We start from the raw sequence: 27,200 nt of genomic DNA, 5'->3' as shown, positions 1-27,200 counted from the left end.
TCTTGGCCACCTTGAACTACTGGGTTTCCTGGCAGGCGAAGAGAAGAGGGAGGCTGACTGGCTCTCACTATTAACCTACCTTATGTGCCCTAGGTTTTAAAACGTTCAGGCAGGGCTGGAGAGATGGCTTAGCGGTTAAGCGCTTGCCTGTGAAACCTAAGGACCCCGGTTCGAGGCTCGGTTCCCCAGGTCCCACGTTAGCCAGATGCACAAGGGGGCGCACATGTCTGGAGTTCGTTTGCAGAGGCTGGAAGCCCTGGCGCGCCCATTCTCTCTCTCTCCCTCTATCTGTCTTTCTCTCTGTGTCTGTTGCTCTCAAATAAATAAATAAATTAAAAAAAAAAACGTTCAGGCAAATGATTTCTCTGGGTTAGGCGACTCAGTGAAATTAGTCCTATAGATATGTCATGGATTGGAGTTGGGGAGATGGTTCAACACTTGCTTGCAAAGCCTTGTCAGCTGGCTTGGATTACCCAGTACCCGTATGAAGCCGGATGCACAAAGTAGAATATGCATCTGGAGTTCATTTGCGAAGGCCAAGAGCCTGGCACACACATACTCCCCCTCCCTTCCTCTCTCCCTCTCTCCTCACAAATAAAAATAAATAAGTAAATGAATAAAATCTCTTAACAAGGAATGCTGTGGCTTGCCAGAAGCCGGAGGAGTGTGTCCACCCGCCTCAGGAGGCTTCTCTGTTCTCCTGGGCCCTGGGATCAGGTGAGCTTCCAGTTGGTTCTCAGCGTGGGTCTTCTCTGCTATAGAAAGTTGCTATCACAATTGACAAAAGGTTCTGAAAGCCCCTGGTGCTAAGAGAATGAAGAAGGCTGAGTCTACCACCTGGAAGGCCAGCTGCTACAGGGAACAACGGCAGGGCACAGTCAGCAGGCTATATCCTCCTTCCCTTTGTTTCCCAGCCCCCTCGTGGGCTGCTAAACTTATGCCCCCCTTCCAGGGCCTGGACTGCCTTACTTACCCATGATCTCAGCTCTTCCCTCCCCTTGCATTGCCCTCTCCATTCGTAGACCATCCTATTTTTTATTTTTTTTTGCCCCAAACCTCTTCCTGTTCCTGTACCTCTCCCCTACATGCTAAGTAAGTGGACAGGGCTCAAAAGAAGATTCCATGAGCCGGAATACCTAGTGAATTCCAGGTCAGCCTGGGCTAGAGGGGGGATCCTACCTCAAACAAACAAAACAGATGACACAAGGTTTGAGGGGAGGACCTGAGGAGATAGCTGAAGTGCTTGCCTGAATTCAGATGCACATGCAATGCTGAGCATGGGGGCTGGAGGGATGGCTCAGTGGTTAGGGTGTTTGCCTGAAAAGGCTAAGGACCCTGATTTCCCCAGATGCACAAAGGGGGGCATGCATATGGAGTTCATTTGCAGTGGCTAGAGGCCCTGGAACACTTTTTTTTTTTCTCCTGTCTCATAGAGAAATATATATATTTTTTTCCCGAGGTAGTGTTTCACTCTAGCTCAGGCTGACCTGGAATTCACTATGTAGCCTCAGGTTGGCCTCGAACTCACGCTGATACTACCTTGCCTTCCAAGCGCTGGGACTAAAGGCGTGTGTTACCATATCTGGCTCATTCTTTTAAAAAATATCTTAGCCAGACATGGTGACACACGCCTTTAATCCCAGCCCTTGGGAGGCAGAAGTAGGAGGACCGCCGTGAGTTAAAAAAAAAGGCTGAACATGTGTTTACGTATAATACCAGCGCCTGGAAAGCAGAGACAAGAAATCCCTGGGGGGCAGATGCCCAGCTGGTCTAGGCAAATTGGTGAGCTTCAGGTTTAATGAGAGACCCTCTGTCATGGAATAAGGTGGAGAGAGATTGAGGAAGATCTGCCATGTTGACCTCCACGTGCACTTCACACATGCTCACGCACACACGTGCCCAGACTCCAGACGCATGCCCCGCTTTCTGCATCTGGGGAAGCCAGAGTCCTTAGCTTTTTCAGGGGCTTTCAGAACCTTTTTCAAATGCCCTGACCACTGGGCACACTCCAGGCCCCAGGCTCACACATGCATGCCTACACATATATACATGCCAAAATACATGACATGGACAGTACATCAGCCCCGTCCTCAACTCCAGTTGGAGGGAGGCCCTGCAGGTGACTGGAGAAAGGAGTGGCGTACAGCTCAAGCCCTGATTAGTTGGCAGGACAGGGACTGGGCTTTGGAGAGGGTTCTTCTGGGGGCCAGGGCTGTGCCATGTCCCCCCTAAGGAGCTTAGCGTTGCTTTGGCAGAAATGAGGACCCAGAAGAAGGGGTGACAGAGACTTCTCTAGGGGGGCCAGAGATCTGGCTGACAGATGTTCCAGCCCCTCTACTTCTTGTTATCCCTGGCCAGCAGTTTCCTGAGGTGGCAGGCAGCCATCAGAAGATGGGTCATCTCCTCTTCTGTCCTCTTCCTAGTCTGAAATGACTTCCTTGCTTGTTTTGTGTCCAATTATCCACTATACCCCAAAGGAAGGAAACTCTTGCCTGAATCTGAAATGCAGACATGGCTCCGAGCAGGGATTGAGGACAAGAACTGAGGGACCTGCCTCTGAACCCACTCAGCCTCCACTGCCAAGCCAGGGCTTGTTAGCAAAATGCTTTTGAGACTTCTTGCCCAGAGGTTTTGTGTCTGGACACCTGCCATGTGTGGGTGACAGGTGGGCCGTGGTGTATCATCGCTGGCTTTTGGTTAGTTGAATTCTCTAAAACAGGGGTTATACCAAAACGTTGGGGCCCAGCATGCAGGGGTAGGAAAAGATGACCCAAGCGGGACTGGGGAAGATGGCTCAGTCAAGTGCTTGCTGTGAGTTCGCGTCCCCAGAACTCACGGAAAGCCTGAGATGGTAGTGTGCACCTGTGATCCCAAGTGCACCTACGTTCAGCGTGATGAGGAGGAGATGGGCACACTGCAAGCTCATGTGTCAGCAAGCTAAGGAAGATGAAAGGGTCACAGTGTCTTTGGGGAGAAAGAGGAGCTGGCAAGCAGCAGGTGATGGGGAAAGCCACTTGGTCTCCTTGGAAGCTGGATACGGTTGTGCACGCCTGGATCATCAGCATCCAGCAGGCAGAGGGGGTGGTGTCAAGAGTTTGAGGCCAGCCTGGGCTACAGACCGAGTTCCAGGTAGCAAGAGCCTGTCTCAGAACCTCAGGAAACAACTAACCAAACCCCGTGTGGCGAGCAGGGGCCTTCCTCGGACACTAGGTTTGGTGAAATGGGGATTTTACCTTTTCTATGGGCCGTGTTCAGGCCTGTCGTGACCATGCAGGTGCCTGGCACATAGTAGGTTTACATGTTAGCTACCTTAATCTTTTTTTTTTTTAAATATTTTATTTTTATTTATGTGTGAAAGGGAAAGAGAGAGAGAATGGACGTGCCAGGGCCTTTGGCCACTGCAAACTCCAGACACACGCACCCCCTTGTGCATCTGGCTTACATGGGTCCTGGGGAACCGAACCTGGGTCCTTTGGCTTTGCAGGCAAATGCCTTAACCGCTAAGCCATCCCTCCAGCCCAGCTGCCTTAATCTTAGCAAGTGACATGTCTGATACTTCGTTAGCTGGTCTTTAAAACAAAGGCTAGCCTGGAAAGGTCAGGTAGGCTGCTTATGTCTAGAGGGCTTGGCCCCACGTGTTCAGCATGACCTAGTCTCCAGGGGCACAAGGTATACTCTGTCTGAGTGTCAGTTTCCTCATCTGTCTATCAATCAGAAATTCATGGTACCAGTGATGCTACTGTGTCACACCTGTGGGCGTGTGTCAAAGTAGCCAGTGTGGTGGCTCATGCTTGTAATTCTAGCACTTGGGAGGCTGAGGCAAGAAGATGGCAATGAGTTTGAGTCTAGCCTGGACTATACAGCTTGGGCTGCAGTATAAGATAACAGTCTGAAAATACAAACAAAACTTGACAGCGCATTTCAAGCTAAATCTTGCCTTTCCCTTTCCTTTCCCTTTCCTTTCGACAGAAAGAGGGAGAGAGAATGGGTATGCCAGGGCCTTTCAGCCCCGGTGAACAAGCTCCAGATACATGTGCCCCCTTGTGTGCATGTGCGGCATTGCACGCTTGTGTCACTTTTTGCATCTGGCTACTACGTGGGACCTGGAGATTCGAACAAGCCTTCTTAGGCTTGGCAAGTTCCTTAACCGCTAAGCCATCTCTCCAGCCCGCATCACTTGAAACCTTTTCACCTCTCTAACTGGACTGTCCTGAGGCCCTTTTGTGGAAAGGGTCATGGAACTGTAGTTTAAATACAATAGGAAGCCACCTGAAAATAAATGCTTTGCTCTTTTTTTAAACTATTTTATGGATGAGTTAGGTAATGAGTGGTCTTTAGAGCCCATGTCCATATGTCAAGAGACTAACTCGAATTCTAGGGGTGGAATTCACACGTGACTTCGTAGGGCCTAGAATAGGCACTAGAGGGACAGAGATGATCCCAGAGTTTGGGTCTTTGGGCTTTTCTGCTAGCTTTGTTGCTACCTAGCAAGAGACAAAGGGTAGAGTCCTACCTTCACCCGGCCAGCCGCCCTGAAGCTCACTTGTCAGCAGAATACCTGGGGCATATCGGGTGGTGACCGTGGCAGTGGGGGAAGGCCCCTGCTCTAGACGTGGTCCTCAGAGGAAGCTGGCTAGGACCCAGGCTTTAGAGCCAAGAGTCAGGTTCGAACCCAAGTGTTCCTGGCACACTTCTTACACATTGTGTGTTCAAGGGTGTGCAGTTCTGAAAACCAGTGCAAACCCCTGGTATCCTGTTTCTTGCTCCAGGAAAATGAGACTTTGAGATCTGGCCTCTCCGAGCCCAGGGTGCCAGAAATTTCAACGTGATCCTGGCAAAGACTCTGGATGGATGTTCTTTCCAGAATGATGTTTTCTTATTCCATCATCTCCAGAGCTGATCTCACTGCCGAGGCCGGGGGGGGGGGGGGGGGGGGGGGAGGGGTATAACCTCATTTTGCAGAGAGGAAAGGACCTCCTGGGGCATGCTGTGTTGGGGTGATTTTTCGAGCACTGGGTTGCCTCCCTAGTGTTAGATTTCACTCAGGGCCACCAGGAAGCACCCCCCCCCCCAGTGGCAGCCTGTGTGTGCACAATGACCACAGTGACTATTGTCAGGTATAACAATAGAGCAGGATGGTAGAGGCAGATCTCTGCAGTGAGCTGATACTTAGGGCGGCACCCAAGACAGTGGAGACAGTGCGTCGCAAATGCCAAGGGGAACCTGTGGTGAAAGCCCCATTAGACTGGGGCCCTTTGTGCTTGGTGCCCGTGATGGTGTGGGGAGAAAATAGTCTCTTTACAGGTAAGTTATGGGTTTAGGGAATGTGTGGGTTTTTCAGTTCCAGAGTTAACACTCGCCCCCCTCCCCACCCCCCAAGGAGCAGAATATGGGAGATTTTTTTTTTTCTCTGGTGTAGAATGGACCATCCCCCCATGCCCCTCCTCCTCCTTGGCTCCTAGCCGCCCCTCCCCTTCTGTTCCTTAAACAAAGCCAGGGGAAGATGTGGGCTGGCTCAGCCTGGGCGTCAGTCAGTGCTCTCTGAGGGAGACTTTGCTCAGAAGACTGGCTCTCCCTGAAAGAAATAACAGTCCACTGCCGTCAGGAATTTTCCCCCTTCCCTAATTTTTTGGAGGTGGGGGTAGGCACTTGGAAACCTTGGAGCCCTCCTGGCTGCCAGCCCCACATCCCTTTCTGGCTGCTGGGAAGCAGGGCAGGAGTGAAGATTGGGGAGAAGGGGACAGGGGCTGGCATACTTCCAGGTGCCAGGCAGAGAAATTGGCCCACGGGCCCTGGTGAGGTTGGCTGGGAGTGAGGCCTGGGGAGGTTTCTCATTAGTAGACAAGTGTAGGTATGTCAGCCTGGGTTCATTCAAGGAACGGGACCGAGCCAGGATGTCAAGGAGGAACGGGAACCACAGCCGCTGGAAGGCCCTGGCAGGTTGTTAGGATAGATCGGGCCGTGGGGCAGGGGGCAGAAGCAGCCCATTCAGTGTGCCCATCGCAATGAGGAGTTGAGACAATGGGTGACGGTGGTAGGGGTCCGGCTGGAGGACCCAAGTTAGGCTGTGAATTGGAGAGTGCTGTTGGCAGTAAGCAAACAGGGCTCCCTCAGAGGGCAAATGATAAAGCAATGACGATTGCTTCATCCCATGCCTCTTCCAGTCCTGCCTAAAGGCCCGTAGTTTGATTCTCCCCACTTGTCCAGGGAAGAAAGCAAGGCTGCATTCAAGGTCAAGTGCCGAGGCCAGCCTGCATCTGGATTCTCTTCAATCAGACTTAACGCACACACAAAGCCGAAGGATTATGTATTCCTTCTCGGAAAAGCTGCTCTTCCAAGGGAGGGAGAAAGTAATTAAGGCATAACTTCTCAAAAATGTGCCTTTATGCAACTCTCCGGGAAGTTTCTTTTGAGTCTACTGTCTTACTTTTGAATTGGAGGTGCCAAGTTGCCTCTGGATAGTGAACTTAATTTCCAAAGTGCCAAAGACCTAGGGGAAAAAAAAGAGAGACTGGCAGTTCCCTTGAATCCCTCTCCCAGCCTCTGTAACTGATAATACTGGCTGGCTTCTATAGAAACTGTGGTAAGAGGTGTGGCAGGTAGGGTAAAGGAGTTCAAGTGGGTTTGGCTTACTGGGTTGTAAAGGCTTTTGTGGTTGGATGGGACCAGCTGCCCTATAATAACTGGTGACCTCCTTTCCTAGATGGGGTTCCTGTCGCTAGGGAGCAGCAGGAGCAGAGTGCCCGGGTTCAAGTGTCTTGCTTTAATTTTTCCCTGTCGTGGCTTGGTGACCAGAAGCCGTTCTGAGGGGTCAAGAGTTGTGTAGCCAAATGACCTGGGTCTGGTTTCGGCTCTGCCTCTGTGTGCAGTTGGCCTCCAAACTTGCGGCTTTTTATCAAGTGTGAGAGAGGATAAGACATTATCAACCCCATGTGATTGCTCGATGAGGAAACAAAGGTGTGTGTACAAAGCGCTTAGCAGAGAAACTCAGGTAGTCAGCTGATGTTCTACACACGTTCTAATCCCTTCCTTCCTTCTCTCCTCGATCTCAACACAGAGGTGAGGAGGAAGGCAGATGCCCGCTTAGTTTTCTGCTTGGTCACGATGGGGATGTGCCCGCCTGGGTAGCTTTTGCTTTGCAAAGCCTTCCATGAATCCAGAGCATGGGGTCAAGAGTGGAGGGTTTCCAGTGCACAGTTATGGCCGTCAAAATTTCTCTTTACTATGAGTTTGCGGATTGCTTGATGACTGACCGTGGCCCAGTTACACCCCAGAAATGATTCTTGCTGGAGGCTCTCAGTTGTCTCTAGCTTGGTTTTCTGCTCCTTAAACCAGGCAGCATAGCCAAGAAAGGTGACGGATGGGTGTGATGTAGTATTAGGTCATTCACAATCAGTGAACTTGTACTTGAAGCAAGAGAGAAAGCATGGTGACCTATTTAAAGACACTTATTTATATTCAGGACACTTCTTGTGCTGGTTTGAGAGTGGAGCGGGCAACCTTGGACATCTCTGCAAGTTTTACATTTCTTTTTGCGTGCTCTGGGTTGAGTGTGCCCGTGTGGAGTATCTGGCGAGCAGTGTTATGGGGGCTGCAAAGAAGCCAGCAGAATGGGCAGGGGTGGGTTTTTGTCCGTCTTTTGACGTGACCTAGGGGCTAGACCCCGGGATCCCGTCATCAGAACCACGATCAGGGACAGTGGTTCAAACATGTGCCCTAGGAGAGACAAATGTCCTTCCCTCCTTCCACACGCTGCCATTTGCTTGACTCCTACCCATTCTTGCTGCTTTGAGGCCTCAAGGGTGATCATGATGATGAGAGAGAGAGAGAGAGAGAGAGAGAGAGAGAGAGAGAGAGAGAGAGAGAGAGAGAGAGGGATAATGTAAGAAGATGCGCTTAGCATGGCCAGCTTTTCTAATATATATTTCCTTCTTTTTAAAAAATAACTTTTATTATTTTATTTGAGAAAGATAGGGAGAATGGGCATACCAGGGCCTTCAGCTGCTGCAAATGAACCAATCCCAAATGTATGTGCCACCTTGTGCATTTGGCTTATGTGGGTCCAGAGGAATCGAACCTGGGTCCTTTGGCTTTGCGCGCCAATGCCATAACCACTAAGACTTTCCTCCGGCCTCAGCTTCTAATATTTAAATATGGATTGAGTACTTACTGTAGGCAAGCCAGTAGCCCTGCTGTAAAAAGCCACGCCGCGTGGTTTATGGTGAACAGCGTCACAGAAGTTTGACAAGAATCTGTTTCCTCAGTCTTGGAAGAAGAAGGTACATTATCTTCCAGAAATGCAACAAGCACATGGGATGTCTGCTTTTTCTGTCCCGCTTTGGTGAAGTGGAAATTTTAAGCCCTATAGAAGGTAAGATCGAGCTGTGTCTTCAAGAAGCTTCCATCCTCCAAGGAAGAGTCAAAGTCACAGAACCACTTATGTTAGCCAGTGGGCCTTGCCTAAGATGCTGAGAAGGAAATTGATTCACATACATATGGTGACCAAGATATATATATTTGCACATGCATGCATATATTTATATGTATATATATGCATATGCATATGATGCATATGTATATGATAGAAGACCAGTAGTGTTTAAGTCTGAAAGTCAATTACAGAAAACATATAGTTTGACTTCTCATGTCAGTACTAGGCTTTTACCATCTGTGGGGACTGAGATGGCTGGTAGGCAAGAGTCCTTGCTGCACTAACATGAGGACCTGAGTTTTCTATTGCCAGCACCCACATAAAAAGCTGCTGGCTTAGCAGCTTAGGTGCTTGCCTGCGAAGCTTATGGACCCATGTTTGACTCTCCAGATCCCACCTAAGCCAGATGCACAGAGGTGAGGCAAGCACAAGGTTGCACAGGCCCACTAGGTGGTGCAAGCTTCTGGAGTTCAGTTTTAGTAGCTGAGGCCCTGGTGTGCCATCTCGGCTGGAAAGATGGCTCAAGGTTAAGGTGCTTGTCTGCAAAGCCTAATGGTCCAGTTTCAATTCCCCAGTACCCATGTACAGCCAGATGCACAAAGTGGCATATGCATCTGGAGTTCATTTGCAGTGGCTAGAGGCCCTGAAGTACCCATTTATTTCCTTCCTTCCTTCCTTCCTTCCTTCCTTCCTTCCTTCCTTCCTTCCCTCCCTCCCTCCCTCCCTCCCTCCCTCCCTTCCTTCCTTCCTTTCTTCCTCCCTCCCTTCCTTCCTTCTTTCCTTTCTCTCTCTCTCTCCTTGCAAATAAGTAAATAAAATACAAAAGAAAAAAAAAAGTGGAGAGTGGTCAGGATGCTTGTAAACCTGGTCCTAAGGAGACAAAAGAATCACTGAGACTTGCTGGTCAGCAAGACTGGAAAAGACTGTGCCTCAAACAAACAACATAGAAGAGTGATTCCTCTATCACCTTGGGTACTATTCTGGGTGTGTGCATGGGGTGGGCGCACAAGTGTACATAAGAACATTCGCTATCTGTGCACCCCCACATACACCTAACACACAAGGTGTGTTTGTGCTGGCACACCCAGTTGAGAGTTAGTCTTTCTACCTGCTTTGTGTTACATTACAGTATTGCCCTGTTGGTTTTATATCTGTTCACCTCTTGGAGGACCTTTAGGTCAGGTTGCTAATAACTACAGATAGTGCTGTAACAAACATTTTCATGCACACACTCTGCACAAGTCGTGTTTGGGGGTTAGGTACTTAATTTCTTTTTTTTTTTTTCCTCCATTGCCTCCGGTCCAAGTTTGCTCCAATGAGCACACTACTTACTTGGGCCTTCAGCCACTGCGTCACCTTGCCAGGTTCCTGGACGGCCCGAGTTGAGCCAGAGGAGAAATGTTCAGGCCTCACGGGAAGGAGGGAAAGTTGATGGTGCTGTTTGCCAGTCATGATATCAGGTTCTCTGGCTCGTCGAGGACAACTTGGCTTGCGGAGCCCTAGAGGACCTGGGCTGAATTTGAGTGTGTTTTTGTTTACTCAAACTGTCTGCCTCGGCCCTGACCCTCCCCAGGTCTCTGCGGTTCCAGGACTGACCCTAATGTTTATACAGCAGCCCTTCGGGGTGTGCTGTTTCTGCTCGCTCAGGGGAGCCTGAGATGAGACAGCAGTGTGAGGGCATTCTCTAGAAATCTCCATGGTGCCTGGCCAAGGAGGGCCCCTCTGCGTGCGTCCAAGCACGCATGTGCGTCTCTCCACAGATCCAAGAGCCAGTGGGGAGGAAGCTTGGGAGGCCAAGGTTTTGCCAAATGTCATGTGAGGCCATTTTGCTGGGACAGAAGAGGCGTCTTTGTCTCTCCTCCACCAAGTTCTGCAGGAGAGCCGGGCAGAAGGGAGAGGATCACAAAGGGACAGGGTGGCCTTGGAAGTACCAGACTTGGAGGGATCTTGTTCAAATGCAGGTTCCTTGGCCCTGGTCCATGCTGTCTCTGAATCTCCAGGGCTGAGTCCATCCAGGACTGTCTTTTCAGCAAGCTCTTCAGGTTGCTGGGGTCTCATTCTCTAAACTTACCAATGAACACATTGAAGTCAAACTCAGTCCAACCCCTGCCTGGCACCACGCCACAGTCCCAGGGGTAGTAAAGTCAGGGTTGGAACCTTGGTTTTCAAGTCAGCATTGCTCATCGAAAGCACGAGAGAACTGCTTGGGCCTGGAGCTGAGCCCCAGCTCAGTGTTGTGAGCATCCAGGTATGGAGTGAATTCTTGGGCCACACGGTCACTGTTCTGCGTTTGTTTTGTGCTCCTGGGAGCCTTACTGTTCAAGGGCGGTGGCCTGTGCCTTCTCCGCTTCCCACCTGACAGTGCTTTCCACATTCTCTAGCACTCGGCCTGTGGGAGCTATGGGATGGCGCCTGACGGGTGAGTGAGTGAAGGGCCTGGCGGGACGAAGCTTTCCAACAGCAAGGGCTGATGCTTGTGGACCGCTGATTTTCAGGCAAAAGGGGAGCTCGTCCTGAACATGGCGGAGGCGGTGGCATCTGAGAGATGTCGGGCTTTGCTTGGCTAGCTGGCTCCCTTGCAGATAGCAGGGCTTCCAGGGGTGGCAACGAATGGGTGGGGAGATAGGAAGGAAGCTGGGTGGCAGCAGGGAATGGATGGATCAACCAACCAAGAGGAGCTCATTACCTAAGCTGGAATGTGTCCTGGTGCCAGCCTATTCCAAAACAGGCGCCCACAGACACTGTTCAGAATCCTGCCCGCTGCATCTGACCTTTGGAGCAACCGATGGGGAAGACACACAGTGTCACCTATATATACCAGCATCCTCAGGTGAAAGTTTAGGACAAATGGGACTCCCTGAGTTTGATCCCCGGCACCCACTTAGAAAATCAGACATTGCTACACATTCCTGTAACTCGGAGGCTGGATTTCATGACCACCATGAGATAGGAGAAGGATGAGGCATTATTAGGTATTCTTCAACATAAAAAAAGGGAGGTCATGCTAAGAGCTGTTTTTGTGTGGTGGTACATGCTTTTAATCCCAGCACTTGGCAGGCAGAGGTAGGAGGAGCGCTGTGAGTTCAAGGCCACCCTGAGACTACATAGTGAATTCCAGATCAGCCTGGGCTAAAGCAAGACTCTTACCATGGGGAAAAAAGAAAAAAAATAGTAAGAACTTAAAAAAAAAGATTTCATTTTTATTTATTTATTAGAGGGAGAGGATGAGAATGGGTGCACCAGGGCCTCTAGCCACTCCAGATGCATGCGCTACCATGTGCATCTGGCTTACGTGGGTCCTGGAGAGTCAATCTGGGGTCCTTGGGCTTCGCAGGCCATCTTTCCAGCGTCCCCTTTTTGTAGTGAGCTCTGCTGCTTCGCTGCATGTATAACTGGTTGCTTAGTAAATATTATTCTGGATGTGACTCTCAGGCAGAAGAGAATGCAACTTGGTATTTTTGTTCTGAGGGAAAATTCCACCTCTAGCAGGAATGCCGTATCTGGAATGTTTTTCTGCGGGGAATTTCTATAAGAGAATGCACGGGAGGAGAAGCTTGTCCGAATGAGTGGGGGTGGGAGCACCAGGGGAAGAAGGAAGCAGGTAAGAGTTCCGTGGAGGCTCATGTTTCATTGCATACACACGCCACATCTCATGGGATCTTCTCAGCAGACCACTGAAGTTGGTCCACATCTGTGACCTTCTTATAGATCAGTCATGGGGCACAGAGTTTAAGTCATTTGTCCAGGGGTGCAGAGGTAAGTGGGCAGATCTGTGATTCAGACTTAGGCACTCAGACTTCGGTCATGAATTCTCAAGACAATTCTCTTTTGAGGGGCAGGGGAGAAGGTTTGGGCTTTTGAGGTAGTGTCTCACGCTAGCTCAGGCTGACCTGGAATTCATTATGTAGTCTCAGGGTGGCTCTGAACTCACAGCGATCATCCTACCTTTGCCTCCCAAGTGCTGGGATTAAAGACGTGCGCCACCACACATAGCTTTTTTTTTTTTTTTTTTTTTCTGACATAGGGTTTCACTCTAGCTCAGGCTGACTTGGAATTCACTATATAGTCTCAGGGTGGCCTCGAACCATGGTGATCCTCCCACCCCAGCCTCCCGAGTGCTGGGATTAAAGGCGTGCGCCACCACTCCTGGCTTTCTCAAGATATTTTTGGCTAGGAATAGTAACATAGTAACGGGACACCAGTGTTTTCTCAGCCTACCTTCCTTGCTGATCGCTACTTGGCCAACATTTCACTCCCCGTCAACTTCATGTTGTATTTGAGATTGGCCTGAAGACTTGTCCTGAAGCCTATTCCAGAGAAAGAAATGAATGCTGTGTCACTTTTACAAAGAGCTCCTGTCACCAAGCCAGGCCCATGGATTTCTCCATCTATGTGCATGTTTGTTGTTGGTGGTGAGATCAATAAGGAATAGAACAAAACCTACCCTGGAATCCAGGTGGCCTCTGTGAAGGTGGACAAACTGACCTTTACCTTGGGGAGGTCAGGGACATCTCAGAACAGGAAGCCAACCATTCTCCCAGGAGAAAACTGCCCAGGTAACCCGTCTCCTGGGACTTGGACTCAGGGAAAATTACATCAGGACATTCAGGGACCACAGGTGCTTTTGTCTTTGTGAGCCCTCTTTTTCCTCCACAAAACATGTAACAATCACAATATCTTGTTTTCTAAATGTAAGTACATCAAAATTACATATTAAGACTTAAAAATTTTATTGAAGAGAGAAAGAGAGAGAAAATTGGTGTGCCAGGACCTCAGCCACTGAAATCAAATTCCAGGTGCTCGCGCCACCTAGTGGGCATGTGCGACCCTGCGCTTGCCTCACCTTTGTATGTCTGGTTTATGTGGGATCTGGAGAGTCGAACAGGGGTCCTTAGGCTGCGCGGGCAAGTGCCTTCACTACTAAGCCGTCTCTCTAGCCCACATATTAGACTTTTTAAAAAAATTTTTATTTATTTATTTATTTGAGAGCGACAGACATAGAGAGAAAGACAGATAGAGGTAGAGAGAGAGAATGGGCGTGCCAGGGCTTCCAGCCTCTGCAAACGAACTCCAGACGCGTGCGCCCCCTTGTGCATCTGGCTAACGTGGGACCTGGGGAACCAAGCCTCGAACCGGGGTCCTTAGGCTTCACAGGCAAGCGCTTAACCGCAAAGCCATCTCTCCAGCCCAAGACTTTTTGACTTAAAGGTTTATTTTTCTCTTCTGGTCTTAATATAAATAAAAGCATTTTCTTAGCATACTGTGTTTCCTGTGCCTAGTGAACAAGTTATTCCTAGTGGCTGCCTCCAGACCTGAGGTGCACATTATTAGTGGGCAGAGGGTCCTTTGAGCAGTAAATTTTGGGTTGACTTTGAAGACTCAGCCAAGGGTTGCAGTTTTGACTACTGTCAGTGGTACAAGTGCCCAGGAGGGTTTGGGGAGGAGGGACCTGCAGACTGAAGACCCGTGTGTCACCCTAAGAGGTCATGGACTGGGCTTGAGAGCTGATTCAGTGGTTAAAGGTGCATGTCAATTCCCCAGTACCCATTTAAAGCCACAGCACAAAGTGGTACATACATACGGAGTTTGTTTGCAGTGCCAGCCCTGATGCACCTATTTCCTCTCTCTCGCCCCCCTCCCTTATTCTCTTTCCTTGCAAACAAATGAATAAATACTTTATTTATTTATTTACTAGAGAGAGTGAGAGAATGGGCATGTCAGGGCCTGTAGCCACCACAAATGAACTCCAGACACATGGTGCCTCCATGTGCACCTGGCTTACGTGGGTTCTGGGGAATTGAACTTGGTTCCTTAGACTTCACAGATAAGCACCTTAACCACTAAGCCATCTCTCCAGCCCATAATATTTTTCTTTTTAAAAGAAGGCATGGGCTAGTGTCTCTGGGGTTGAAAGAATGGTGGAGGACTTCACCATTGAGGGAATGAATAGGAAAGCTAGAACCCTGAGTAACCTATATTAGTTATTTTTTTTCTCATTGTTGTGACAAAAACCTTAACAAAAACATGACTTAAGGAGGAAAGGTTTTTCTTTGGTTTACAGTTCAGAGTGAGAGAACCCATCATGGCAAGAAAGCATAGGAGAAGCTGTCCATGTTGCATCCACAGTTAGGAGGCAGAGAGTGAATGAAAAGTGGGGCCCAGCTATAAAGCCTCAATGTGCAGAATCCTCCTTAAGTGACCCACTTCCTTTAGAGAGGTTCCACCTCCTCAAAAATGCACAAACTTCCCCCAAACAGTAGAATCAAACGTTTGGACGCATGACTTAAACACACCAGGGGCATCTCACTTCATATCACAACAAGCTCCTAGAGTTATTTCAGCAATTTGCTGAGAAGTTCCAGGCCTTTGAGACTCTCAGTCTCCACCCCTTCTCCAAGGTTAGGGCCTTCAGCATGCTAGGCAGGTACTGTGTCGCTGAACCATATCATCAGCCCCCACAATGGTGATTTTTTTGTTTAAACCTAGGCTTAATTTTGCCTCCCAAGTGCCACTTAGCAATGCATGAAGTTTTCTTTCTTTTTTTTTACTGCCCCTACTTGGGATGACACTATTTGCATCTTTATATATGTACATATATATTTTAAATATTTTTTGTCCATTATTTATTTATTTATTTGAGAGTGACAGACACAGAGAGAAAGACAGATAGAGGTAGAGAGAGAGAATGGGCGTGCCAGGGCTTCCAGCCACTGCAAACAAACTCCAGATGCGTGCACCCCCTTGTGCATCTGGCTAACGTGGGACCTGGGGAACCGAGCCTCGAACCGGGGTCCTTAGGCTTCACAGGCAAGTGCTTAACCGCTAAGCCATCTCTCCAGCCCACTATTTGCATCTTGATGTTAGAGTCAGGACAGTCCCCCATGACAAAGACTTATCTGGAGCTGGGTGAAAGAGCACAAACCAGAGGATGTCACAAGCCCCAGGGTGAGTAGAACCTTCCAGAAGCTCTGCCATGGGACTACATGTGAGCCACCTTTTCCTTCTTCAGCCAGGGAGCATGCAGTTACAGCCATGGAGGAGCCTGGCCAACTTTCCCCAAGCCTCAGGGTAGGCAGGCTCCTCTTCCCACCAGAACAGAACCAAGTGAGCTTCTTGAAGTCATGGGCTTCATGCTCACAGAGTGGAAGGTTCTAGAAATGGTGGCAGTGTACTGTACCAGAAGATTCCCGGAGCCCTTTGTCCCCACCTCCCTAACACCTTACAGGGTCTGTGATGGTTTGATTTAGGTGTCCCCCATAAACTTAAGTGTTCTGAATGCTAGGTTCCCAGTTGATGGGGATTTGGGAATTAACACTTCCTGGAGGGAGTGTATTGTTGGGGGCGGGCTTGTGGGTGTTATAGCCAGTTTCCCCTTGCCAGTGCTTGGCACACCCTCCAGTTCCTGTTGTCCACTTTATGTGGGTCAGAAGGTGATGTCAGTCTTCAGCTCATGCTATCGTTTTCCCTGCTGTCGTGGAGCTTCCCCTTGAGCCTGTAAGCTAAAATAAACCTCTTTTTCCCCACAAGCTGCTCTTGGTTGGGTGATTTCTACCAGCAGTGCAAACCTGACTGCAACAGGGTCTCACTGTGTAGGCCAAGCTAGCCTTGACCTAGCTTCCTTAGTGCTGGGATGACAGGTGTGTGCATGGCCTGGTCTTCTCTAGTTAGGCATGTGAACAGAGCAGTTTCTAGATTGGAAGTGGTATGGAAGTTTCCAGAAATCCCTCCTGCCTCTATTGGCAGGAGGTGATAAGGAGCCCACAAGGCTCAGGTGAAGGAACCCGGGTGCTCCAATTTTGCCTTCTTCACTTTGATCCTGGAAGACGGGGAAGTCACAGTGCGGCCGGGGCTTCTGGCCATTGTCTTCTGTTCTGCCTGGGCCACCCGTATCTGCCGTAGAAGAGAGGCTGAGAACTTTCCACAGAAGCCCAGGGGTCTGGAGATGGTAGCAGAGCCAGTGTGGGGATGGGGATGAACGTGCTATGTGATGCTTCAAAGGGACGGTGACGCATTCTGTGGTCAGTGCACTTCTGTTTTTCTCCCAGGTTTGGCTCAACTCAGACTTTCCTGAGCCTTTCCCCATAGAGAGCTTTCTGCTTTCTACTTCTGTTCATCTAAGGCAGGGACACTCTTACGGTCGGTCCCACTACAGCTGCATGGCTCTGTCCCCGTAAGACGGCTCTGTCCCCGTAAGACGGCTCTGTGGGGACCTCACGGCACAGAGGAAATCAGTGTAGCAGGGCAGGGAGACTCAGCCTACTTCGGGGGCCCTTGGAGTTCTGCTCCTCCGTATCTCATGGGGCGGCGGAGCTGGGTGGGGGGTCAAGATGAGCGGGTTTGAACCCTGGCAGACTAAAACTCCTTCCCAGCCAAGGCACAAAGGTAACGTCCTTGGCGTCTCCCTGCATGTGGTGCCGGAGCTGCGGGAACAGGATCTAATCTTGCTTGGTTTACGGTGAAACCTAAACTACTCAGTATCCCTGGGGAGTTAGCATTCTATTAGAAAGAATTTTTTAGGTTTCAGAAGATTTATATATTTAAATAGCTCAAGTTTTACTTTCCCAGAGTTGAACAGTTCTGGACAGAAATGCTGTACATTTTGCCCGCTCCACTTTGGGACACCAAGGTCATCAAAGCATGGAACTCCTCAGAGGTTGCTGCTGGGTGTGGGATTGTGTGTCGTGTGTGTGCACTGTTCCCAGAATCCTTTTGTTGACATTGCTTTGTCTTTGGAGACTTGTGTTGTATAGTCCAGGCTGGTCTCAAAGTCACACGGTAGCCAGAGATGACCTTGAACTTCTATTTATTCTCCTTCCTCCACCCAGCACCACTGCTAGGACTGTGGGCATGTCCATCACACCCAGTCTGTCCCCAGAATTCTTTTTTTTTTGTTTATTTTTTATTTTTTTATTTTTTTTGAGGTAGGGTCTCACTCCAGCTCAGGCTGACTTGGAATTCACTATGTAGTCTCAGGATGGCCTCAAACTCATGGCGATCATCCTGCCTCTGCTTCCCGAGTTCTAGGATTAACAGTGTGTGCCACCACGCCCGGCACCTCTGAGTTCTAAATGTCTGGATTCTTAGTGTCCTCTTCCCTCCCTGTCTTGTGGTACTGCTTTTTTTTTTTTTCCTTTTGGTTTTTCGAGGTAGGGTCTCACTCTAGCCCAGACTGACCTGGAATTCACTATGTAGTCTCAGGGTGGCCTCGAACTCACAGCAATCCTCCTACCTCTGCCTCCCGAGTGCTGGGATTAAAGGCGTGCGCCACCACGCCCGACTCTTGTGGTACGTACTTCTTGCCACCGTCTGTGTGCATCTTTTCTATATCCATGTAATTGTTCAGGTTTAATTCTGCATTGCCCTTGGGCGCCATGTATCCAGAAACAAGGCTCCCTGAAGCACTGGTACAGTGTGGGTCTTAGTTGGACAATGTCAGGACGTTTTAGCGCATGGATCTCTACAGCCACAGCTCCTACGATGCTTGCACGAGCGTTTTCTTTGCTTCCTGGTTCTTGATCGGGCTCCACACCGTAGAGGTGGCAGAGAACTGGGACTGTTTTCACCCTTGTCCTCATCGTCATGGCAATAGCTGACAGTAGAATGGATGGCTTCTGTCCCAAGTTGTTTCAACCACTTTACCTCTCGCCGGTTGTAGGAAGGAAGAACTGCTATTACCCAGCCACTTACATTTGGGAAAGCTTTGACATCAAGAGGTTGCAAGCATGGGCTGAAGAGATGGCTTAGCAGTTAAGCGCTTGCTTGTGAAGCCTAAGGACCCTGGTTCGAGGCTCGGTCCCCAGGACCCACATTAGCCAGATGCACAAGGGGGCGCACGCGTCTGGAGTTCGTTTGCAGAGGCTGGAGGCCCTGGCGCACCCATTCTCTCTCTCTTTCTCTCTGCCTCCTCCTCTCTGTCTGTCACTCTCAAAATAAATAAAAATAAACAACAACAAAAAAGAGGTTGTGAACGGGGAAACATGGGTAGAAAAAGTGGCAGAACTGGGTTTTACCTGAGTCCACACCTTCAACTGACACAGCCGCGCTGAATCCCACGAGGGTCCTGTGGGAAGGGGAAGGCACGAGGCAAACCTCTACTGAATGCCGTGGGTACTGGGGATTGAGTAGGGCACCCCTCAACACGCAACAGCAGGCACTATTATATTCAGTGCTATACTGGACAGAGTACCACAACTCAGTGTCGCTTCCCCCACCCCCCCTTTTTTGTAGGTAGGGTTTTGCTCTTGCCCAAGATGACCTGGAATTAGTCTCAGGGTAGTCTCTAACTCATGACAATCCTCCTACCTCTGCCTGTCAAGTGCTGGGATTAAAGGCGTGCGCCACCACGCCCGGCTTAGCTTTCCTTTTGCACCAGGCTTTGGCTCTTTCCAGCACACAGTACTTCCGGGAGGGGTCCCATGAGGATAGCTTCTGGTGTTGGTCCTTGCCTTCCACTTCGTTTGAGGAAAGGCCTCTCGTTCTCATGTTGCTAACCGTGCATTCGCCAGAATTGTTGGCCCACAGGCTTCCAGGAAATACTCTCTTCTCCATCTTCCTTCTTGCCACAGGCGCCCTGGGATTACAGCTACTCACTGCAGCATCCAGCTTTTAAGAGGGTTTGGATCCGAGGATCCAGGCTCAGGTACTCTTGTGGCAAGTGCTTCCTCTGCTGAACCATCTCCCTAGGCAGGCCTCTTAAGTTCTTGAATACATATTGAAAAGGAAGAAACATGGGGAGATTTGTTGAAAAACACCCTCTCTGTATCTACTTAGATTTTGTTAGGACTTGTAGGTGCTTGGCTCTGGGTGGCATGGTCCGGGGTTTGGTTTGCTCTCCATGTCTCCCAGAGGCTGGTCTAGGTGATGATTCCCTTCCTTCTAGAGCGTGCTTGTACTTGTTATCCGGTCACAGCCTGACCACTCAATTCCAGTCCTCACTCTCCCCTGGCCGGACAACTCAGCCAGGATGAGATTGTGGGAGCTGGGCATCGCCCCCAAGGTCCCATCCAGCTTGGGCTGTGCACCCAGTAGGTTCTGAGAAAGTGAAGAAACGGAATGGATGCTCTTGAAGAGAGACCTCCACGAAGTGTTTATACCTTGTGAGAATCTGAAACTACTGGTGAAGAAGTCATACGTAGTTCCCATTTTTTTGGTGGGGGTCTTAGTGTGATGATATCTGGATGTGCCACACAGATGACTTTAGGACAACTCAAACAGTCAACAAGACTCTACTCTAGCACTTAGGAGGAGGGGGTTGTGGGAACTTATTAGTGGAGACAGACTGGCAAATGAACAGTGACAGGGGGGTGTTGGAGACTGGCTTTTTTCATTGATAGTTGGCTGTCCTCCTGCTGTGCCGTGGCCCAGTAATCTATGTGGTATGAGATTTTAAAACCTTACATGGTCTGCCCAGTCAGGTCATAGAGGAAGAACTTAAACCTGGGGTTAGTTGTGGGTGAATCTGGGTGATTCTGACGGGCTCCAAGAATGGCCTCCTTCCATTCTAAGTCGAGACTCTTGTGGACGCCATCACCCTTCTGTGTCCCTTTGTCCCAGCCCCGTAGGAAGGAACTAGAACCGAGTAGACAACTCCCATTTCTGTGGAGTCACAAACCCTCAGTTTCCCTCCTGGATCCATCACTTCGCAGGTTATGTAAGCGTCTTCTGTGGGCCTCAACTTCCCCATCTGTAAAAACCAGGGGCGATACCAGTAGTGTTCAGTGTATTACTTTTCTTGTTGCTGTGACCCCATACCTCACAGGAGCAACTTACAGGAGGAAAGGGGTATGTTGGTTCATGGGGAAGGCATGGTGGAGGAGCTCTGTGGCAGCGGCAGTGGGTGGTGAAGTCTCGTTCGCATTGTAGCTCTGGGACTGGGGACAGACATTGAGACTAGCAGCCGGGCTGGTGGTGACTCACCTGTCTCCAGGCTCCACAACTTCCTCAAACAGCCCCAGCAGCTGGGGACCGAGTGTTCAAGCACATGAGCCTGTAGGGGACCTTTCACATCCCTCCCCTCCTCTCTCTGCAGACCACGGTGATGACCACTCTGAGGGAGGCCTGGTGGAGAACCACGTGGACAGCACCATGAATGTGTTGGGAGGTGGAGGTGGCGTTGGCCGGAAGCCCCTCAAGTCGGGCATGAAGGAGCTCGCCGTGTTCCGGGAAAAGGTCACCGAGCAGCACCGGCAGATGGGCAAAGGTGGCAAACACCACCTGGGCCTGGAGGAACCCAAGAAGCTGCGGCCGCCCCCAGCCAGGGTCAGTATGGGCTGGGCTCAGAAGGACAGTGTGGAAAGGGAGAGAGAGTCTCCCACTGGAGAGGACGTCACACTGTGCCCCACAAGCTCTGTATGCCAAGTGTGTTTTTTCTTGGGGTGCCTGACCTTTGGACCACGTGGCACTTGTGGCTGTGAAATGGACTGAACGCATTGTTTCTTGAGCTCTCTTCTAGAACTTCCGTGCTTCTAACTGGCATTGGGATAGTGGTGGTTCCCTCTTGCCGAGATGGGCTCCTGCAGCGAGCTGCCTCTCATTTCTCTTTCCAGCCCAGCTTTCCTCTCGGGGCGTATTGGCCCTGGTTGGGTTATGCCAAAACCTGGAGTTTAGGCCCTGGGTTGGGGTATATATATATATTTTTATTTTTTTACTTTTATGAAACAGGATTTCATGTAGCCCAGGCTGGCCTTGATGTTGCTGAGGGTGACTTTGAACTTCTGATCCTCTTGTCTCTACATCTCAAGTGCTAGGATTACAGGCATGCCCCACCATGTCTGGTTTATGCACGGTTGAGCATCAGATCCAGGGATCTGTGCACGCTAGGCAAGCACTCTGCCAACTGACCCACGCTTGGCCAGCTTTTGAATTGGGTTGGGGTGGAAATGTCAACTCTAAGGACAACTTCAAGCTAATCATTTCAGATTAATTCATTTAATTCATTCATTCATTCATTCATTTAAGGCCATTTTCATAGTCAGAGGAAAGGAATGAAAAATGCATTCCCGTATGACTTTCTGGAGGGGTGGGCTGGGCACAGTGAGGTCACTGGTTGTACCTACTAGCTATGTGGTATTGGGAGAGTCCCTTCTCCTTGGAGGGCCTCTTTGGGTGGCCTTGCCCAGCAGCAGTGTTTTGTAGTCTCATTCTCACTCCAAGCATCTAATGTGCCCATCTAACCACAGACCCCCTGCCAGCAAGAACTGGACCAGGTTCTGGAGAGGATCTCTACCATGCGCCTCCCCGACGATCGGGGTCCTCTGGAGCACCTCTACTCCTTGCACATTCCCAACTGTGACAAGCAGGGCCTCTACAACCTCAAGCAGGTGAGTGTGAGGGCAGCTGGGGCACAGGAAGCCGTCCGCCGCGGGCCCAGGAGTGTCTGGCTCCTGCCCCACCGACCTGTAATCCCCGCAGGCTTGAGTGTTGACCTGAGATGCAGGGTTTTAGAACCACAGGGATGGTGGTGCCAGCCCCAGGGTCTTCCTTCCCTGGCCTGATTCCACTTTCCCAGCCGCCTGCCGGTTGTGCTTGGTGTCCAGGTCCGGAGGTGGCCACCTAGAGAGGTCGATGTCGTTCAGTTTCCCTCAGCTTTTCCTGAGAGCCGACTCCCCGCTCCACCCGCCTTCAGAAGTCGTCATGAAATAGATTGGATAAGGATGGAGAGTTTGCATTTCTCATGAGCTCTCATGGTCCAAGGATAGCATTCCAGAAACATCAACTGAAGCACTGGCCATGTAGCCTTTCTGCCGGTATAGAGTATAGAAAACTGGGGTCAAGAGACATTGAGAACCTTTCCAAACATGATACCAAAGCCTCACTGTAAGTGCAGTGGAGAGTTAAGGAAGTTTATGAAGCCCTCAAGGAGCCCTTCCCCTCCCACTTCCCCTTTTGTTCATATATGCTCTTCTTCTTTTTTTTTTTTTTGTTAGTGTTTTGTTTTTTCGAGGCAAGGTCTCACTCTGGCTCAGGCTGACCTGGAATTTATTGTGTAGTCTCAGGGTGGCCTCGAACCATGGCAATCCTCCTACCTCTGCCTCCCGAGCGCTGGGATTAAAGGCGTGCGCCACCACGCCTGGCTTTGTTATGTATTCTAATGGCCAGTGTGATAGGAAGTACTCCCCCTTGAGCTGGCCAGTAGTGATTAAGCGTCCATCAGTCCTCCCTTGGGGTATCCTACCCCTCACTTCCTACACCTCCCCATTCCTTGTACAGAAAAAGGAGGATGCATTCATTCCCTGGAAGCAGTTGTGGTTGTTTGCAAGCAGAGGATCTCAACTCTGGTTGCACTCGGGATTGCCCAAGGTTTTTATTTTTTATTTATTTTTTAACATATGGAGGCTGGAGAGATGGCTTAGCAGTTAAGACAGTTGCCTGTAAAACTGAAGGATCCAGGTTCGATTCTCCAGGACCCACATAAGCCAGACAGATACGCAAGGCATGTGGCTGGAGTTTGTAAGAAAAAAAAAAAAAAAAGGATGCTAGGGCTCACCCTCGACATTGGGATCTTTTGGGTTTGTAGTGTTTTGTGGGCATCAGTGTCTCACAAAACTTTCCTGGTGGGTGTGCTGGGCAATCAGGGTAGACTTAAAGAGTGGGTGCATGGCTCTGCTTTTGCTTCTCCATGTGTGACCTCTCCAGATCATCCAGTTACTTTGTAACTCAGAAGAATGATGAGTGATTGCTTCTAATGAAAAGCAGGATGTGGGCTGGAGAGATGGCTTAGTGGTTACGGCACTTGCCTACAAAGCTAAAGGACATAAGCCAGATATAAAAGGTGGTGCATGTGTCTGGAGTACATTTGCAGAGTCTGAAGGCGCTGATGTGCCCATTCTCTTTCTTTCTCTCTCTTAAATAAAAATAATAAAAATAAAAAGGTAGGAGGGTTGCCATGAGCTCGAGGCCACCCTGAGACTACATAGTTAGTTAATTCCAGGTCAGCCTGGGCCAGAGTGAGACTGTACCTCAAAAACAAAAACAAAACCAAAAATAAAGAAATAAACAATAATATTTTTAGAAAAGCAGGGTGTGTGATAAGATCCAGGACCCTGGATGGGAATGCCTCGGTTCAAATCTCAGCTCTGCTTATTATAATGCTCAGTGTTTGCTTTGGTCTCGGCATCTATAGAGCGGGGACAAAATGGCACCTGATGCTCAAGATGGTGGTGAGGATTATGTGGATCTCTATTTTAGAGATCCTTGAGTGGTTGAAATATATTGTTTACCCGGTGCTTGATACATGCTTACTTTTCCCTGACTTGACATTGTCATCTCACGGTAAGCTGCAATATACCGGCTGTGTGCTGGACAGGGCCTCTCAGGATAGGAACCGAGTCTTCTTGGTCTGGTCTTTGAGTGTTTCCTCATCCAGCCTTGCTGAGGCTCCCCCGGGGTCTCCAGTGTTAGCATGCTTTTGTAGCTTTAGCCATGCAGAGCTTCAGGGCCACAATCACCTACTGGACGCGAGTCTGCCTTTTAGCAGGAGTCCTGGTGCCCGTTCCAGGCTGGGAAGGGCCACCATGCAGTAAGCTCACCCCCTGGGAGCCGCTCCTTCAACCCTGGCTGAGTGAAGGGGTGGTATGGGGGAGGTGTCTGTCTGCAAGGGGGTGCTCTTTAACCATCTCCATTTCTCTTTTCTCAGTGCAAGATGTCTCTGAATGGACAACGTGGGGAGTGCTGGTGTGTGAACCCTAATACCGGGAAGGTGATTCAGGGAGCCCCCACCATCCGAGGGGACCCCGAGTGCCATCTCTTCTACAATGAGCAGCAGGAGGCTGGTGGGGTGCTCACCCAGAGGGTGCAGTAAACCCTAGTCAGCCAGTGCCTGGCTCCCCCCACCCCATACACCTGCAAAAAAAATGCAAGGTGCTTAGGCGTTGGTGGTGAGGGTCTCCCAGTTTTGACACATGTATTTATATTTGGAAAGAGACCAGCACCGAGCTCGGCAGTCCTCTGCCCTCCCCCTCCCCAGCTACAGATGCCCGGATCTCCTTCTTGCTTCCGCTGGGGAGAAAGAGCGGTGGCAGCGGGGAGCTGCATATAGGTTTGGGAGTGGGGAAAGAAATTTTTATTTTTGAACCCCTGTGTCTCTTTTGCTTAAGATTAAAGGAAAGAAAAATAAAGTGTGCACGTGTGTGTCTTACTGGAGTCTCCGGGCCCTCTCTGGGAAGGAGCCCCGGGGGTCTGCCCAGCCTTCAGTGCAGCATTCCATGGATTCTGGGGAACATGAGGGAAGGTCCTGTTTCCCGTCATACGTGTAAACAAGAAAGACGAGGCAGGAGGACAGGCAGTCTCCTGCATCCACATCCAACCCCGAGGGGCAGCTCGGGGATCCTGTAGCTCTCACCTTCTCTCCAAGGGGAGGCTTTCAGCCCCCTTGGCCCCCAGCTGGCCCTTTACAGGCCAAGATGGGTGGTGAGGGAGAAGAGGGAGAACATAGGTCTGTCTTCTCTGTGCCACATCTAGATGACACTGTCAGCAAGTACTGTGGTGCGCACCTGCAATCCCAGTGCTAAGGAGGCTGAGGCAGGAGGATTGACAGTTAAAAGTGACCCTGGATTAAATATACAAAGTGCCCCCGGCAGGCCATCCTTAGATGCAGCGGGAGTTAGGGAGAGGGAACAGGGGAATGGGTTCTCTGGCCTCCTGAGAAAAGGAGATCCTGCCAGGACAGGTGTTGCAGTTGGGCCCTAAGGGAGAAGGAGTGGAGCTGCTGTCACCTCTGAGGGTCCAGGAGCTGCCCAGATCAGCAGATATCAGCTGGATGCAAAGAGCTGTATATGAATGCATGAACTCAGGATCAGGGTCTGTGGAAATGGAATCAAGGGATACAGGGGCGGAGGAACTGTTTCTTGAGTTCCATATCAAAGTTCTGCCAATTGGTTTTAGAAACTGTGTTTCTAAAGGTCTCCTTTTACCCATTGCCATGGACCATGGGAGAAGGCAACCCTGACCACCAGTCTGCATCTCTGGCCGCAGATAAGGACCTTTTATGTATGTGTGTGTGAGCGTGCGCATGCGCCCGTGCGTGTTTGAGGTAGGGTCTAGCTCTATCTAGCAGAGTCTGACCTGGAATTCACTATGTAGTCTCAGATTGGCCTTCTACCTCGGCCTCCCGAGTGCTGGGATTAAAGGAGTGCACCAACCACCACACCTGGGCAAAGAGACTTTAAAAAATGTTTTAATTTTCATTTATTTATTTGAGAGAGAGAGAGAGAGAGATTGGCCGAGAGAGACAGAATGGGTGTGCCAGGGCCTCCAGCTGCTACAAATGAATTCCAGATGCTTGTGCCACCTGCATCTGGCTTAATGTGGGTTTGGGGGAACTGAACCTTAGTCCTTTGGCTTTGCAGGCAAGCACAAGCCTTTAAAAAAAAAAAAACTGAAAGTTTTCATTCGTGGACATGATGTATATTTTTGTCATATTCCCCTTCCACTGGACCTCTTTTTTTTTCCAACTAGTTTTTCTGCTCTTCTACATTGATGTATTGTTTTTGCACCCCACCATCCATGACAGATGTTGATGGAACCTGTAGTTTGCAGATCATGTGCAGGTAACAACAGCTGTGGCGAAGTCTTAAGTGTAACGGCCACTCAGTGTTCAGAAGACGGTGTTCCAAAGCCCTCCTCCCCAGGCGCTCTGGCTCTCACATTCTTGTTCCTTCTTCCACACTACTTCAGCCGTGGAAGGGGCTATGATAGAGACGTCTCAGCACTAAGAACTCAACAGTCACTTCTTCTCAGTACTTGGATGAGCAGTCAAATGTAAGATTTTCTAACTAAAGGCAAGAACAGCACTCATCTATGGGCATAAACAAAGGAGTAACTTCCATCCTAGGGTCTGTGACCTTCCCCGCCAAATTTTTAAAATTTTATTTTAATTTTTGATATTTTTGATACCTGTATAAAATGTACTTTGATCATATTCACTCCAATTACCTCCTGTTATTTCCTTCTCCCCACAAACACCTTTCTTTTCCAATAATCTTGACCTTCCGAGAGCCTTTTAAATATTTAGTTATTTATTTGACAGTGAGAAAGGTCGGAGTGGGGAGAGAAATAATGAATGGGCGCGCCAGGGCCTCCAGCCACCACCACAAATGAACTCCAGACACGTGCGCCACCTTGTGCATCTGGCTTATGTGGGACCTGGGGAATGTAGCCTCGAACTGGGGTCCTTAGGCTTCACAGGCAAGCGCTTAACCACTAAGCCATCTCCCCAGCCCTCCTGCCTTTACAACAAACCCACTGAAGTAAATGAGGGCTGCTGGCATGGTTGTGAGTAGAAGGCATTTACTGTGGAATGGGTAACTTACCAGTGCTGTGATTGAATATGACTCCTCCTTTTCCAGACACCATTCGCTGCCATTAGCAGTTTTTGGAGGTGTGGGCTCTAGTGAACCCTTCCCACATTGGTGGTGAAATCTCTATAGGCTCGGTCTCATGCAGGAAACGACAGTGCTGTGAAGTCCTTGAGGGCAACGGCCATGTCACACACGGAAGGCAGTGTTTTCACAGTCCCCATCATCCCCTGTTCTTGGTCCCCTCTTGCCTGTCCAGGCAGTTGTAGAGCTTGCAGGGTCCACTGCTGAGTAAGAATATCGTTGACTCCCCCTTCCCTCCCCAGCAGCCTGCAGAGCACTTCCCGGTACTTTGACAGCTAAGCCAGCATGGGAGAATCGTCCAGCTCGCTTGCAGCTTGAGTTCTCAGTGCCACAGTGGCCTCCGGAGTGGCTTTGCTCTGTCCACCTTCCTTCTGAACTTCCATCGGGCTATT

The 27,200-nt window shown here is 49.8% G+C and overlaps 1 protein-coding gene across 1 annotated transcript in view; it reads left to right on the top strand.

The window, feature by feature from the left end:
• Positions 1-24,546, top strand: part of Igfbp2 (insulin like growth factor binding protein 2) — a 28,602-nt gene extending 4,056 nt beyond the window's left edge. The window contains exons 2-4 of the mRNA XM_004662846.2: positions 20,460-20,689; positions 21,610-21,750; positions 24,066-24,546. Coding sequence (XP_004662903.2) covers positions 20,460-20,689; positions 21,610-21,750; positions 24,066-24,230 — 536 coding nt within the window. The 3' untranslated portion in view covers positions 24,231-24,546. The remainder of the gene's footprint in view (positions 1-20,459; positions 20,690-21,609; positions 21,751-24,065) is intronic.
• Positions 24,547-27,200: the final 2,654 nt, after the last annotated feature.

This window comes from Jaculus jaculus, chromosome 4 (genome assembly GCF_020740685.1).
Source record: "Jaculus jaculus isolate mJacJac1 chromosome 4, mJacJac1.mat.Y.cur, whole genome shotgun sequence".
Taxonomy (NCBI): Eukaryota; Metazoa; Chordata; class Mammalia; order Rodentia; family Dipodidae; genus Jaculus; species Jaculus jaculus.
Note: the sequence above shows the minus strand (reverse complement) of the source record. Positions and strands in the feature narration are given on the sequence as shown.